The sequence below is a fragment of the Rhincodon typus genome, chromosome 11 (genome assembly GCF_021869965.1).
Source record: "Rhincodon typus isolate 14 chromosome 11, sRhiTyp1.1, whole genome shotgun sequence".
NCBI classification, from domain to species: Eukaryota; Metazoa; Chordata; class Chondrichthyes; order Orectolobiformes; family Rhincodontidae; genus Rhincodon; species Rhincodon typus.
In genome coordinates, this window is record NC_063342.1 from 24667889 (window position 1) to 24685563 (window position 17675).

The 17675-nt window shown below is 41.4% G+C and overlaps 1 protein-coding gene across 2 annotated transcripts in view; it reads right to left on the reverse strand.

Moving 5' to 3' along the window:
• Window positions 1-464: 464 nt before the first annotated feature.
• Window positions 465-17675, reverse strand: part of htr1fa (5-hydroxytryptamine (serotonin) receptor 1Fa) — a 117973-nt gene continuing 100762 nt past the window's right edge. The window contains exons 1-2 of one of the 2 annotated variants that reach the window (XM_048602969.1): window positions 7384-7494; window positions 465-4404 (exon numbers count right to left, since the gene is read on the reverse strand). In XM_048602969.1, the coding sequence (XP_048458926.1) occupies window positions 3250-4362 (1113 nt within the window). In that variant the 5' untranslated portion in view covers window positions 4363-4404; window positions 7384-7494 and the 3' untranslated portion in view covers window positions 465-3249. Of the gene's footprint in view, window positions 4405-7383; window positions 7495-17675 lie in introns of those variants that run through there. The other variant, XM_048602968.1, reaches the window with a different exon arrangement.

Sequence of the window (17675 nt, forward strand, 5' to 3'; positions counted from 1 at the left end):
GTTTCACAGGAGAATGATAGAACATTTCAGAGCAGATCAAATAGGCTTTAAGGAAAGTCTTAAAGGAGGAAAGCAAGATTGATCAAGATTCCAGAGATTAGGACCAAGACTGTTCAAAGCATAATAACCAGTGATGAAACAATTAATTTCAGGGATATTCAAGAGGACAGAATTGAAAGAGCATAGAGATCTTGAAGGATTGTGGGGCTGGAGGAGATTGCAAATACAATGAGGGGAAAATTCACGGGGGGATTTGAAAACAAGGATGAGAGTTTTAAAATCAAGGTGTTGCTTTTCTAGAAACCACTGTAGTTAATTGAGTTCAGGTGGTAAAGAGTGAGCAAAATCTAGAATGAGTCAAGCCTCAGAACTATGAAAGGTACCAATAAGCCAAAAGCTAGTTCTGTAAAGACATTTATTGACTGGTAATCATTCCTATCACAAAGATTGAACAAAGTGGTTTGCAGCATCCAGCAAAATGAAGCGCTTAACACCACACCAACTGACAAAACCCACATTTACATCATGCACTTGCTCAGATTCAAGTACTGTATAATATTCAGAAGATGATGTCATTGAGCAGATACTGTTTAATATACAGGTTAGTGTTGATGAATGTGTACAAATAAATTGTGAACAGTAAAGGCCAACCAGCTACAATTAAGTGGCCAAACACAGAAAATGCTGGAGAAACTCAATAGGTCTGGCAGCATCTGTGGAGAGAGAAATAAGGTTAATGTTTTGAGTCCAGTTTCAGAACCATTCTGACGATGTCATACTGGACATGAAATGTTAACTCTGTTTTTCTCTCCACAAATGTTGCCAGACTTACAGAGTTTCTCCAGCATTCTCTGTGTATGCATCAGATTTCCAATCTGCAGTGTTTTGCTTTTAAGTCAGTGAACAATTGGCCTGTGGTCATCAGGATACAAATATTCGGGGTCCTGCCTTTGTAAAAATGTTATGACAAACACAACAGTCAAGGTAACATTAATATTTAAAGCAGCATAAGTGGTCATAGATAGTTTGCAAAAATGAGGGATGGATTAAAATAACTCACAGTTGCTCATCATTGTACCCTCATATAAAACATGAGGCTTGCAAGCAGAGACAAAAGAGTAAACTTATTAAAGTGGTGGTGCCAAAACAGGGCATAAACAAGTGACTGCAGGTAGGATATCCAAAAGTTTTGATCTCACAACAATTAAAACAAACAATCTCCTGCAACTGATATTGACACAGATGTTTCAGGTGAAGGTACTGGCGTTGAAGTTCTGCAGGGGTTCTCCAGGTTTGCCAATATAATTCAGGTTGGAGACCAGCTGAATCTCTTGTGAAATTTCAGGGCCATGGTGTTTGCCTAATTATTGAAAGAAATGTTTACTTTTATGTAGCATTTTTCACTACCACTAAATGCTTCAAAGTGCTTTGTAGCCAATGAAGTACTTTTGAAGCCCAGTCACCATTGTAATGAAGCCACGTGGTGGACTGTAAGCTCCCACAAATAACAAGGCAATAATGGTCAGATAATCTCTTTTTGTGATGTTGAGGCATAAATATTGGCCAGAGCACCAGAGGTAACTCCACAGCTCTTCAATATAGTGCCAAGAGATCTTTTAAATACATCCAAACCAGCACATGGAGGCTTGGTTTAATGTCTCATCTGAAAGATTGCACCTCCAAACAGTGCAGCATCCCTTCAGTGCTGTGTTGGAGCGTTGGCCTTAATTTTCGTGCTTAAACTCTGGACTGGGAATTGTAACAGGAATATCATTACTCAGAAGAATACTATCAACTAAGCCACAGTTGAAATTCACAAGTTTAAGGAACTGACCAGACCAAATTCACACCCACCATTTCATCATCTATGGAAGCAACAAGAACTGATTCAATGAATTTTCCACATTGCTGTAAGTGGGAAATGCAGGAAACATTAAGCTCTCAGTACACTTATAGACAAACAGCATGTGCACTTCCACCACATATGTCACAGTAATGTATGATTTACGAGATAGTAACGTTCTACTTTCTGTGTCACAGCCTGTCATTTACTTTACTGTGCAGCTAACAAAGAAGCAGTTCTATTAAAGTCAAGAAAAAATATTCTGTAATGAAACATAAAAAAAGACATGAAAAGTGACTGGAAATTCTGTAATTAAACAGAAATTTAACAGAAAGTACTTAATCATAGGTTCACTGCAACTGGGACAAGGACCAGACAAAAGTATCCCTCATGTATCCATCTATTTGCCCGAGTATTGGTTTTCTGTTGTCATTTAAATGCATGTACTTGGATGTAAAGTGAAAAAGCGAGGCAATGGATGAAGCAGACCAACTCCTGCATACTCATTTGTGAATGTATAGAAGTTACCTGTACCATAAGTGCTGGTTAATTACATTACAACCTTTGTCAAGACAAAAGTTCACCACAGTCACAGGTTCTCTGTTGACATTGAGTCTCACCATGCCTTGCCTTCTGACATGTTTGGGAAGCTAACTTTGGTGTGTTACATTTGATTCCTGGAAAAATTAGATTTGCAATAATGTGCCTCACAGTCCATTTATAATTCCAAGTCACTTCGTTCTACAGTTGCTGCTGAACTATAATTTAACTTTCAATTGTTTGCTCCAGCAATTCGGCGAAGAAGAATACTTGGACAATTCTGTTGTGGTTTTGCTACATTAGGTCTTGCCCTTCAACCTTAGAATTACTTCCATGTGGAATACATTTCCAATTTCTTTTAAAATATCCCAAAAAGGAACACTTGCATATTGCCTTTCATAAGTTATTCTCAATGCTTAATAAGCCCTTAACAACTGTTCCCACTTTTACGAGCTCTCAATATATCCATTTCAGACCAAAATGTCAATTTCAACCAATAGGAATAATAGGAGAAAATTATGTAGTGCTTTCCCTGTAGTTCAATCATATTTTACACACATTAAAAAATTCAGTCAATGCTTCAAATTTAAAATTTGCATTATTTCTACTTACACAGCATCATCTCTTTAAAATATCACTAGCAGTTACAGAATAGAAAAATACCACATAAGTTCTCTTCTGTAGCCAAGAGTTTTATGTATCTGTAACAGTATGTATCTTCTAGTTTGGTAATTGTTTCAGATACAAAGCCACTGTAAACCAACTGAATTAAGAATATATTTGTTCTTTCAAAGCAGAAGGTTTCTGCAAAAGGCCTACCCATTCTAATTACAAAGATAATTGCTTAGAGAGTACTTCCATTGCATTCACAGAAACATTTTGCAGCGTACTAGTTTCTGAAAAGCTTTCTTAAAGTCTTCATTGAAGATTGTGTAAATAAGAGGATTGATTAAAGAATTGAGGTAACCTAACCATGTCAAAAAATCAGTCATCTCTGGAGAAATATAACATGATTCACAGACATTCACAATGAGTTCTTTTAGAAAGAATGGTAACCAGCATATCACAAATGCTCCCAGAATTAAGCCCAAGGTGGTTGCTGCTTTTCTTTCTCTTGTGCCAGAGATTTTGTTTCTCTTCCACAATTTTTCTTGTTGGCTAGTGCTGGGGTTGAGACTTTTAGCTGTGATGTGGATTTTGTCTCCATCTTCAATTGTCAAAGGGTCTGAAATGGACTTTTCGGACATGCACAATGTTGAAGGTGTCCTGGGGCTTCTGATAGTAATGCTGGACATCTTGCCATTTACATCCTCGTTGGTGTGCTTGCTTGCACTCCTTTTGTGATAAAGCGTTTTAGCTGCTCGATATATTTTATAGTACAGAATGAGGATCAAACCCAAGGGAATATAAAATGCTCCAAATGTAGAATAGATTGTGTAGACAAGATGCTCATGCTTAATAAGACACTCGTCCTCCTTATTATTTCCTTGGTGTCTCCAAAACAAAGGAGGCATTGATATAAAGATGGAAATGACCCATACAACTGTGATCATTATTCCAGCACGTTTAGGTGTCCTTTTCTGTGCATATTCCACAGCATCAGTTATAGCCCTATATCTGTCCAGGGCAATTGCAGCCAGATGAAGAATAGAGCATGTGCAACATGTAATGTCAACACTTAACCAAATATTGCAGACAACCTGACCCATCACCCATGTCTCTCTTACAGTGTAAATAATATTGAAGGGCATCACAAGGACAGCAACAAGTAAATCAGTAACAGCAAGGGAGCAGATTAGATAGTTTGCTGGGTGGTGAAGCTTTCTTGTTACAATGATTGCACTTATCACCAGTGAATTAATAAGTGTGGTCATGATCGTTAGGACTGAGAGTGAAAGTGATATCAGTACTTTGGAAGTTTTTCCCTTTGTCAGTTCTTCGATTGTAAAGTTGGTGAAAGTTTCATTTTCTAAATCCATTTTGTTCACTTGGACAAGGAGTTCTTGTGGAATTCATACAATCTGCAAATGAAGCACAATATCACTGAAGGTAAGAAATGGATTCAATTCCATGGAAAGGGTTAAAAGTAAAAGAATCAAAAAATGTCAAGCTCCCAAATGTTTGTAACTAATATATGAAGCATAATTTTGCAATGCCTCAATCTCAGTATGAAATTTCACTAGATGGAAGACCAGAGCATTGAGTTGGCCCTGTCACACTTAGTCATGACTTTGACCTATCAAGCCATCTATAAAGGTCCTACGCTTACTTGAAAATTATTTTTAAATCGTTTCCTGAACATTTGGATGGATAATTAAAACCTATGTTTATGGTCTTGCTCAGTAGAAATGTAGACATACAATATTGAAAACATAAAAGGTAACAGTGTAGACCTTAGCCCTGAATATCTTTGAATTCAATTTAAAAGTTACACAGTTCACCAGATGAAGAGATATGGCCCTGGGTGGAAAAGTGGAATTGAGGTCAAAAATCAGCCATCAAACTTATTGGATAGTGGAACAAGCATGAGAGGCTTCATAACTTTCTCCTGTTCCTAATTCTTTTGTTCTAATCTTACAAATATGTTTCCTGAGGTAATCTGAATTTTTTAAAATTGTAGCAACGGTGTTGCAAGCATTGAAACTGATATACCAGTTCTGCCAAGAACTCTTTGTGTAACAAGGCCATAATTCTTTAAAAGCGTTCTGCAGCTGCCTGACAGTACCAGGACACTGTCTGGAAGCAAAGTAAATGGTCAATAAATGATTTTATTGGCAATTTGCAACAAACCATTTGCTGGCATCTTGCAATCATTTTAAGACAACTTAGGGGTCGACTGAGCCAGACCAACAGGCAGAAGAAGCACAATTTGCTACCCCTTTAGGGGTAATAAAAATAAGGGCCACTCTTGAATAGTAACATCAGTCATACCATTATCAGGAGCAATCATTAGCTGACTCCTAAACTGTGCATGCACTGGACTAAATAACCAGATGGAATAAAGTAAGAACATTTTATGAGGGCAGACAAGGGTGGCACGTCATTGCACTCTTCTTTTGATCCCAGCCCATTCTGGGCACAATCATTAACTTCATCCTTTTAACACATTGCTCACACAGCTAATACTTCAAACTGCACTGTGGATAAGGATATTCACATCAAATCTAACAAACAGCAACCACATTCTATAATCACAAAATGCCTTCTGCCACCCTAAGATCACTCTACACCCTACATATCTTTCAATTTACCATTTCCATTGCCATGTCTTGAAATATTCTGGGTACTTGTGATTTGTTTTTTTTTCTTTATGACCATTATATTTAATTAGGAACAGATTAATCAGTAAGTTCAGGGTTATTTATACAGGTGAGGATTTCACCTAATGTTCTGTACTGATACCCATTAGGGTGCGAAGAAACAATTAAGAAAGATTATATCATTGCATTTCATCAGTAGATGAAGATGACTGACTGGTTATGTCTTCTAAACACAGCTTTCCATGGCACTTCTGACAGGCCACTCAATGCTACTACTTGCAGTTGCTGTGTGAGGACATGGCCTGGTGGGCCAGGCATTCTCAGAACGGGATGCCTTCCTTTATATTCAGTGGCGATTACTCAGTTGGCATCTTTAGTGCTATTTGTGGAATGCTGTACACTGTGGAGTACAACCAATCTGTAGAAATCTTTTTCTTGATAATTCTGTTGAGAGGGAGTGGTGCCACATGGGGGAACAGAGCTGCTCTATGAAAGACGGTATCCTATATACTTGAAACTGACACCCAGATGACTCATACATGTGATTGCTCATGGTGAGAGGCCATCGCATGCTTGAAAATAAAGCTGAGTACACTTTGGGAGGTGAAGGAAGTAGAGGACCCAAAATTTATTTGCTTGAAACCACGATAGTAAAATCAAGTGCAAACATGATCAAACATCTGTGGAAGTCTCCACCCAGTGAAGCAGTTGAGGCTACCTCATTGAATGTTTTTAAGGCAAAGATAGATAGATTTTTGAACAGGAAAGGAATTAAGGGTTATGGTGAGCAGGTGGGTAAGTGGAGCTGAGTCCACGAAAAGATTAGCCATGATCTTATTGAATGGCGGAGCAGGTTCGAGGGGCCAGATGGCCTACTCCTGCTCCTATTTCTCATGTTATGTTTTTATATAGTGACCAAAACAGTTAAAACAAAAAAGTGCCAGCATGCATCAGTTATGGCATTGCCTCATGCCTTCACGATTGCATCAGCTCTGCACTTTAATGCATGAAGCTCATTCCACATTATCACAATATTACACTCAACAGTATCCTGCTAACACCTGGGATACCACTTCCACTGAGTGACTGACATGTGGATGTGTTTTATTTTAAGGTATAATTCCAGTGAGTATGAATATCCAGCGAAAACATATCTGCTATTAATCTGTTATGTGTTCAAATCAGCTATCTCCTGCTTCCCTAATGTTTTGTCTGGTGTCAACATTGTAACTGTTTCAACTGTTTTTCAATGGGTACAGCAAAAATGAATTTAGGAGGTTCACCTCATTACACAGATTCAAAAGGGTTAACAAAACACTAATTATGGTTTCATGGATCACTGTGTAAAGCATGCAGACCATAATGGAATTGACTACATGAACTTGCTTTAGACAGTTTCGTGATGGGGATGTCTGTTAGAAGGAGCGGGGTTAGACAAGTGATGAATGGCATATGTGATTGGAAAGCAATCAACTGCAAAGTGTATTGCTGCAAAGGCATGTTCATGGGAAGCATTTAATGTTCTATAAAACCATACAGTCATTGGAAGGTATTACATCTTTAAAATATTGAATGCATGGTGTTAAAATAGTCAAGGTGAATCCCTTTACCTTTTGAAAATCCGTCCCATTCTGATTCATTTTAACAAAATAATTTTGAAAGTGCAGTTTTTCTGCAAATTATAAAAAGAGCTGAACATGTTTTGAACGGCAGTGAAAATTTGTTTGTCATCCAGAATACCTTAAGAGTTTGCAACTATCTTCAGCCAGAAGAGCTGAGTGAATGATTCATCATCTGAACCGCCTTCTGAGTTCTCCAATATCACAGATGTGAGTCTCCGGGCAATTCAGTTCACTCCAACTGATATCAAGAAATGGCTGCGCAGTTTGAATACCATTAAGCCTTGGAGCCTTGACGATATCCCAGCTGTAGATTGGAGACCAGTCTTTCAATAAAAGCTGCACTGCTAGCGAACTTGTTTAAATGCAACTTTAACACTGGCATTTATCTAAAGTGGGAAGTTTCCCAGAAATGTCATTACCACAAAGAGCAGGACAAATTCAACCAGTCAATTATTGCCTCATCAGTTTACTTTCAATCATCAACCAAGTGATTGAAGCAATCATCAATGATGCTTTTAGGTGCCACTTATTTGGAAATAATTGCACTGGGAGTGATTAACCTTAACACTTAGGTAGCAGTCGGTGATGCATGATATCAAAGAAGCCTCGTAAAATAAATGTTAGTGGGGATCGGAAAATACTCTCTGCATCCTGGAACCATGCCTCGCACATAAGGAAAAATGATTGTGGTTGTTGGAAGTCCATCTTCTCTGGATATTGACGCAGCGGTTCCTCAGTGCAGTGTCCTTGGTCCAACCATCTTCAGCTACTTCATCAATGACCTTCCCTCCATCATAAGATCAGAATGAGGGTGGTTGCCTATGATTGCACAATGTTCCGCACCATGCATGACTCCTCAATACTCAAGCAATCTGTGTCTATATGTAGCAAACTTGGACAACATTCATGCTTGGCTGATAAATGGCAAATAGCATTCATGCCACACTTGTGCCAGGTAATGAATATCTCCAAAAAAGGAGAATCAAATCATCTCCTCTTGACATTCAGTGACATTCCTATTTCTGAATCCCTCACCATCAGCATCCTGGGGATTATCATTGAATGAATGAAACTGGACTAGCCATACAAATATTGGCTGCAAAAGCAAGGCAGAAGTTGGGAGTCCCTAGAGCCTGTCCACAACCTACAAGATGCAAATCAGGAGTGCGCTGGAATGCTCCCCACTTTCCTACAGCTCCAACAGCACTCAAGAAGCACTATCAGGACAAGGCAGCCTGTTTGAGTGAAATCTCATCCACCAATTTCAACATTCACTCCATCCACCACCAACAGACAACGCCAGCAGTGCGTGCCATCTACAAGATATGCTGCAGTAACTCACCAAGCATCCTTCGACAGTACCTTGCAAACCTGTGACGTCTACCACTTAGAAGCACAAGGACAACTGATATATGAGAACAGCACTACCTACAAATTCCCTTCCAAATTAGATACTATCCTGAGTTGGAATTATGTCACTGTTCCTTCCCTGTCGTTGCATCAATATCCTGGCACTCACTCCCTCACAGCACATGGCCTGCAGCAGATCAAGAACAAGAGCAGATCAATCACTTTTTTGAAGGCAATTAGGGAGGCCCTGTAAGTGTTGCCTGTATCCCATGAATGGATTTAAAGAAAAACCTCTTATCTTAGCAGCTGCTAGGCATTTGTGGTTATCCTTGTGTTGTGTGAGCTTTGAATTGTGCACCACTGTGTGCCCTTGACATTAACCACCTCCTCATCCTGAGACCAACATAAACACACAGAATAAATGGGTAGGGAGGTCTCAGGGTGAGGAGTTCAACACTTAAATATGAATAAGTTATCCCTAGCCAGTTATATGCCTATTACCTTTTTGACATTGTATTGGATGGGAAAATAGCTGGGAAAGTTAACAATAATATTCGACAGCTGCATGAACTTGAATGAGTCCTGTGAACATTCCCATATGTGCCACAGACAGCACAATAAAAAAAAGCTTGTTTTCTATACTAGCAAGCAGTTTTGTTTTCTTTAGCTGTTTTTCTGTACTAGCTGTTTGTTACACTGTATGAGAGAGAGAGAGAGAGAGACAGAGCTTTGTTCTGAGATTTGGACTTCACCTCAGACCGGGATCATGAATGATGCCAGGAGTGAACCTAAGCCTCCAGACCAGCTGTCAATCGAGGGGTCCCCGACAGGCAGAAGGGCGAGAGACTTATGTTTTTTTCCTTTATTTTCCACATTATTTTACTCATTATTATCATTATTATTATGTAACAAACACGCACATTTAAGCAAATTGCTGTTGTTGAGTCTTTACTTAATTATATTTAACTGAATCTAAAAAAAAACACTTGAATACACTCTGTGATCCAAGACAGACAAGGATAGATTCCAATGCATCCACATGTCCCACTACATAGGACCCCTTATTAACTTTCCACAATATGATCGTTACTGAATACGTTTGCAGGGGTTTGTCAAATCTGGCAATGAAATGGAGGTGGAAACTGCCAGCTCCAATCGGTAAGTGCCTTTTCCAGCACTCCCTGAAGTTAGTGCACTCCCAGGTGCTCAGTCCTGCAAGGCTTAGCTTTGCCCAGTGCCAATCGCGGCCTTTCTCACTTTGCAGCCTGAAGGGCCCTCTCACTCTCTGCAGTCCTGATGTCTTCCCCCGCTCTTCCCCTGTGGCTCCAATGTCCTCTCTCTGTCTCTCTTTAGTCCCAAAGATCCTCCCCCCCACCCGCATTGTCTCTCACCCCTTGTAGTCCTGACATATTTCTCTCCCTAACAATGTACAATCTTTACCTTTCCTGATTGTTAGAGACTGCTCCTGATTCTTCTAGTACCAAGTAGGTTGTTCGTTTTGATTGGCTGCCAGGCAGGTAGCAAGAGAAATAAATGATAATTGTACTTGCTGTTAAATTCGGCAAAGAGCTCTGCATTCCTGACCTCGCTTTGTACTCTCGTTGTTTTCAGCGTCCCCATACCCTGTCCTCCTTCCCTAAAATATCAGGATGTGCGATGCTAAAGCAAAGTCTAATACCAACATGACAAAAAGCTACTTATATTCAGGAAAGGCTTTAATGCTGAGCCCGTATTGAGGGGGAAAACTAAGTCAAATCGGTAATATAAATTCTCAAAGTAATATTCTAAAGTTGAATTATATGACAAGCACACAGCACTAAAGTCTGTAGAGGAACTAAATGCATCAGTGCACAAATTAATGAATTCACTTGAAAAAGACGTGGTCAGCTCATTAATTTCTTTTTTCCTTAGCATTCCCCAAACGAGACTAATGACGATCAGTTTTGAGGAAAGGTCATTGGTCTGGATTCTTGGACGGGATTTTCCAGGCCGTCGGGGACGAGCTGGAAATTAGGAGATGTGAGAAAATATTGTGGAAAGGCATCAGCAGGAGAACCTGATATCCAACGGCCATCATGCCATTTTGGCAGCAATTGGAAAGCTGTTAACTCTGTCAGGACCTTAGATGGGTCACTGAGATGGCCAATGAAGGACCACTTCCCACTTCCACTGGCATTTTGTCCTCAGTGAGAGACTACTGGGTGAAAATTATAGAATCATAGAATTTTACACGATAGAACAAGGCCATTCGACCCATCGTGTCTGTACAGCTCCTGAAATAGCTACCCATCTAGTCCCACTCTCCAGCCATATCGCCATAACTCTCTAAATCCATCTCTTCTAAATATATATCCAGTTCTCTTTTGAAATCTCCTTTGGAATCTATCTCCACCACTGTCCCAGGCAGTGCATTCCAAATCCTAACAACTCTCCAAGTAAACAAGCTTCTCCTCATCTCGCACCTAGCTGTCTTGCTGACAATCTTGAAATTGTGACCCCCATTTACTGACAGTGGATACAACTCATGGAAACAGAATATCTTTCTTTACCCAAAATGGTTCATAAGTTTGAACACCCTAATAAGGTCACCTCTTTATCTCGTCTGCTCTGAGGAGAACAAGAACAACCTCACTAATCTTTCCTTGAATGTAAGATCCTTCTCTCCTGGTATCATTCTACTAAATATTCTTTGAATTCTCTTGAAGGCTTTAACATCCTTCCTTAAACAGACTCCTGCTGCCTATGGCAAAGCCTAAACAACATAACGGGATATAAAATGATGCAGATCAAGAGAGCAGGCAAAGACAAATCCCTCCTCGACACACTCAATGCTTTCTATGCTCGGTTTGAGCAGAGTGCCAGCAGTATGGTGATACCTGCCTCAACAGCCCTGGAAGCACCTGTTCCCTCTGTCACCTGCTGCAGATGTCAAATCGGTCTTCCTGGGAGTCAACCCAAGGAAAGCAACGGGCCTGGATGGTGTCCCCACCCAAGCACTCAGATCCTGCTCATTCCAACTGGCAGAGGTATTCGCCAACATCTTCAACCTCTCCCTCCTACAAGCCGAAGTCCCCACCTGCTTCAAGAAGACCACCATCGTCCCAGTACCTAAGAAAGCACATGCAACGTGCTTAATGATTACCACTCAGTAGCTCTGACTTCAATAGTCATGGCCCACATCAACTCCTGTCTCCCAGCCTCCCTTGATCCTCTTCAATTTGCTTACTGACATCACAGGTCCCCAGCGAATGCCATATCCCCAGAACTGCACTCATCCCTGGAACATCTGGACAACAAGGACACCTACATCAGACTCTTGCTCATCAACTGCAGCTCCGCCTTCAACACCATAATCCCCTCCAGACTGATCTCAAAACTGTGTGACCTTGGTCTCAGCTCTGCCGTCTGCAGTTGAATCCTCAGCTTCCCGACCCACAGGCCACAATCAGTGAGAATAGGTAACTGTACCTACTCCACAATAACACTCAACACTGGAGCCCCCAAGGATGTGTCCTCAGCCCCCTACTGTACTCTGTGTACACCAACGACTGTGTTGCCAAATTCCAAATGAGCAGCATCTACAAGTTCACTGACAACACCAACGTAGTAGTACGGAACAAAAACAAAGTTGCTGGAAAAGCTCAGCAGTTCTGGCAGCATCTGTGAAGGAAAAAACAGAGTTAACATTTTGGATCTGCTGACCCTTCCTCAGAACTAGTAGTACGGATATCTAGCAATGACAAGTCAAAATACAGAAGGGAGATAGGGGGCTTAGTGATGTGGCGCAATGAGAATAACCTCTCTCTCAATGTCAGCAAAACTAAAGAACTGATCATTGGCTTCAGAAAGGAAGGAGGAGAACATGCCCTCATTTTCATCAACGGAACTGAGGTTGAAAGGGTGGAGGCGGTCAAGTTCCTCGGCATGACGATACCTGACAACCTGTCCTGGATTTCCCAAGTAGATGCGATGGTCAAGAAGGCACAACAACGACTCTTCTTCCTCAGGCAATTCAGGAAATTTGGCATGTCTGTAAGGATCCTCACCATCTTCTACAGATGCATTCAATGCATACTGTCTGGGTGCATACCATCCTGGTACGGCAACTGCTCTGCCCAGGACCGTAAGAAACTACAGAAGGTGGTGTGCACACCCCAGACCATCATGGAAGCCAACCTTCCATCCATTGACTCTATTTACACGGCTTGCTGCCGCAGAAAGGCTGCCCATGGCATTAAAGACCCATCGCACCCCGGTAATGATCACCTACAACTTCTTCCTTCAGGCAAAAGATACAGAAGCCTGAACACATGCACCAGAAGGTCCAGGAACAGCTTCTTCCCGGCCGTTATTAGACTAATGAATGGACTCTCTAGCCTCAAATAATGATGATCTTCCTAACATTTGCCTAGTGCACACCCTGCGCGACGTAACCTATTTGCCTCTGTCTAAGTCTTTTTACAACCTCTGGTCTATATATCCTTGCTAACTATGATCTGCTGTACTGCTTATAAACAAAGCTTTTCACTGTACTCTGATATACATGGCAATAAATCAATCAATCAATCAATCAATAAATAAAGTGGCTAGAACTGAACTTGGCAACCTTCCAGCAGATTCCAACGTGAAGGCTTTTCAGAATGTCCACTTCATAGCTCGCAGAAGGTCCTATTGATAGTACCTGATCACCTTGCGACAATGGCACTACCAGTGTTCAATGTCCTCCCCATTTTGATTTCTGAGGCCTGTTTGTCTGGCTACTCTGTGCCCCAACCCAACTTATTCGACTTTAAGTACACCTGACCATTGAGGCATCCTCTCCATGAAGCTGCAGCCTCAGCACTGACCGCACTCTGATTAGTCTGGCAGCTGTGGTGGACAGGATAGCTGCCCCAGTGGTGGCCTCTGGTATCATGCTGCTGTTGGTTGAAACAATGTCGCCTCCTATCTTTGGTCCCATCAGTGGATCTTCACTGTTCCTCATAAACCTCAGCACATTAAGTCTGTTTATCTCTCTACAAATTCTGCCCAACCCACTGCGTATTTTCATCATATTCTACTTTCCTGTCTGATTTAGGGTACATGATTCACACAGCCTAATTGAATGATTAAACAGGCTCAATGAGCTGAATAGCTTACTCCTGCTCATATGCTATTTTCCAGCGTTGAATGAAACATTTGCTCCTGGCGATTTTTCTAGCGTGGGATGGGGGGATCGTAGTGGGAGGGGAAGGAACTGTCATGCGGTACAGACATACAGCAGAATAGACTTGGAGGAAAGAATGGTTGCATGGTGGGGCATTGGGCAGTATTACCAAGGAACTTGTTATATTATGCGGCTGCTTCTTTGTTGTCAACTCCAAACAGACTTCAGGAACTCTAAACATCATAATTTACATGAGTTTAGCTGTCTGCTTTCATCTCAAGAAGGATGTTTAATTGTTCTCTTACATGATCCACAATCTGCAGGGCCTAATCAATGATTCGTCATCAACCCTATTTGCCAGTGACTACTCAGCTTTACAAGTAAATTGTGCCAGTGACCCACAAATTATTGAAACAAAAAAATAAGTTGACTGCGCGACCTTTTGGCTGCTGACAATTTTGATTCTACAGCTTTGCATAGTGATTCCTTGCTCAGCTGTGTGTTAATTGCAACATATTCAACCTTGAAGAAAGCAGATTTACGAAAGCTGTATCTTTCAGTGAAAGTGTTCAAATCAAAGGGAACTTCGCTCTGAATTAACACAAAATGGAATCCCGCGCCACTCCCCTGCATCCTCACCTCAGAAGCAGGTTGGAAAGCTATGGACACATGGAGATATAAAATTGGGTGTAAAGGAAGGGGGAAGGTGTCATGCTATCATCCACCTATATCACTGGAATTATTTCAGCAGATAACTGGAAGAGGATGCTCCAGAAGCATCAATATTCTAAATGATAAAGGAGACCAGTACATCAGTGCAAATGGTAAGGCTGAAGCATTTGCAATCATTTCAGCCAGAGTGGATGATCATCTTGGCCTCATTTAGACACATTTTAAACATGCATATTTTTAGCCAATTCGCTTCACTCTACATAATACCAAGAATAGCTGGATCCACTCAATACTGGAAAAGCTATGGGCCCTCACAACATTCTGGCAATAGTACTGAAGACATGTACTCCAGAACTTGCCATACCAACAGCCAAGTTGTCCCAGTACAGCAAGAACATTGGCAACTACCTGACAATAACCTACTCACTGCCACTCAGTTTGGGTTTAGCCAGGGCCACTCAGCTCTTGACCTCATTACAGCCTTCCTTCCATTGACTTCCATCTACATTTTCTGTTGCCTCTGGAAAGCAGCCAACTTAATCAAAGACACCTCCCACCCCAGTTACACTCTCTTCCACCCTCTTCCATAGGCAGAAGATGCAAAAGTTTGAAAACACATACCAACAGATTTAACAGCAGCTTCTTCCCTGCGGTTAATAAACCTCTCATATATTAGAATTGATCTTTCTCTGTAACTATAACATTATATTCTGCATTCTGTTCTATTACCCTGATGTACTTATGTAAGATATAATTTGTCTGGTTAGCATGCAAACAATATTTTTCACTGTGTCTCAGTACATATGACAATAATAAATCAAATCATAAAGCAAATCAATGTGGCAAATTGCAAAGATATGTTCTGCCCACAAAGAGCAAGACAAATCCAACCTGGTCAATTACTGCTCTATCTGTCTACTCTCAATCATCAGTAAAGCGATGGAATAGGATATCAACAGTGGTATTAAACAATCCTTGCTTAGCAATAACCTACTCACGGCCACTCAGTTTAGAATCTGCCAGGGCCACTCAGCATCTACCTCATTTCAGCCTTGGTTCAATCATGAACAAAAATGCTAAATTCCAGAGGTAAAGTGAGAGCAACAGCCCTCACCACCAAGTCTGCATTTGACCATGTGTGGCATCAAAAAGCCCTAGAAAAACTGAAATCAATGGTAATCAAGGGGAAAACTCTCCACTGTTTGAAAAGTTCCTTATACTGATATGCCAGTGTTGGACTGGGGTGGACAAGGTCAGAAATCACACGACACCAGGTTATAGTCCAACAGGTTTATTTAAAATCACAAGCTTTTGGAGGGCTGCTCCTTCATCACATACATGAGTCACATGTAGGATAGACCAGGTAAGGATGGCAGTTTATTTTCCAAAAGGATATTACTGAACCAGTTGGGTTTTTCCAACCATTGACATTGGACTCATGGTCATCATTAGATCTTCATTCTGGATTCTTATTGAATCCAAATTCCACTGTTTATCATGGCAGGATTCAAACCCACAATCCCTAGAACATTATCTGGGTCTCTGGATTAACAGTTCAGCGATAATAGCATTAGGTCATTGCCTCCACTACAGCAAGGCTCCCTGCTTTTGTACTCAAATTGTCTTACTATGAAGGCCAGGATATCATTTGCCTTCTTTATTGCCTGCTGCACCTGCAAGCTTAGTTTTAGTGACTGGTGTATTAGGATACCACGGTTTCATAGCACCTCCTCCTTTCCCATCCTACTAGCATCCAGACAATAAGCTACCTTCCAGCTTTTGCTACAAAAGTGGATAGCCTCATATTTATGCACATTATACTTCATCTGCTATACATTTGCCCACTCACTCAACTTGACGAAATCACACTGAAGCATCTCTGTACCATTCACCCTTCCACCCATCCTTACGCAATCTACAAACAAAGTAACATCATGCCTCACAAATGCCAGGTAATGACCATCAGAACATCCAACAGAAAAGAATCATATCATTTCCCCTTGATATTCATTGGCATTGCCATAATTGAATCCTCCACAATAAACAGTTCCATTTGCTAGAAATGGAACTAGACTTGCAACTTATAATCTGTAGCTACAATAGCAGGTAAGAGGCCAGGAATTCTGCAGCAAGTAAGTCACCTCCTGACTGCTAAAAGCCTGTCTACAATCTACAAGACAAAACTCAGAAGTGTGATGAAATACTCCCCACTTACCAGGATGAGTGCTGCTCCAATGACACTCAAGAAGCCTGATGCCATCCAGGTCAAAGTGGCCTGCTCAGTTGGTACCACATCCACAAACATCTACTCCCTTCACCACCAATGCTCAGTCACTGCGATGTGTAGCATCTACAAGATGCACCGCAGAAATTCACTAAGGCTCCTAAAACAGTACCTTCCAAACGCACAGATTCTGCTATCCAGAAGGAAGGGCAGTAGATATGTGGGAACACCATAACCTGCAAGTTCTCCATCAAGTCATTCACCATTCTGAATTGGAAATGTATTACTGTTCCTTCACAGTCACTGTGTCAAAATCCTGGAACGCCACTCCTAATGGCATTGTGATGCTACCTACACTTAATGACAATTCACCACCATTGGGGTGGCACGGTAGCTCAGTGGGTTAGCTGTGCTGCATTACAGTGCCAGGGACCTGGGTTCAATTCCACCTTCAGGGACTGTTTGTATGGAGTTTGCACATTCTTCCCGTGTGTGCATGGATTTCCTCCAGGTGCTATGGTTTGCACCCACAGACCAAAGATGCGCAGGTCAGGTGGATTGGCCGTGTTAAATTGTCCATAGTGTCCCGAGCTGTGCAGGCTAAGGAAGTGCTGGGTTACAGGGAGTGGGGGTGGACCTGAGTAGGATGCTCATCGGTGCGTCAGTATGGACTCAATGGACCAAATAGCTTGCTTCTACACTGTAGGGATTCTATGATTACACACCTTCTCAAGGACAGCTGGACATGTGATATGTAATAGATGCTGAGCAGCCACGATGCCCAGGTTCCATGAATGAACAAAAAAAGCAGGCAGGGCCAGACACCCTTGGAACAACTGAGACCCCTAAGAGACATCTTCCCCTTGCTGCTGGTAACTTTGGTGGGTGCCCATGCTAGCTGGCTAAGGGTTTGGGATGAAGATGTGTCCCCCCTGTTCAGACCCATTTGGAAATGGGCTATCAGGCTAATATGTGGTAAAAGGGGACGTGGTATCAATAAATGGGGCCTGGTGCTGAT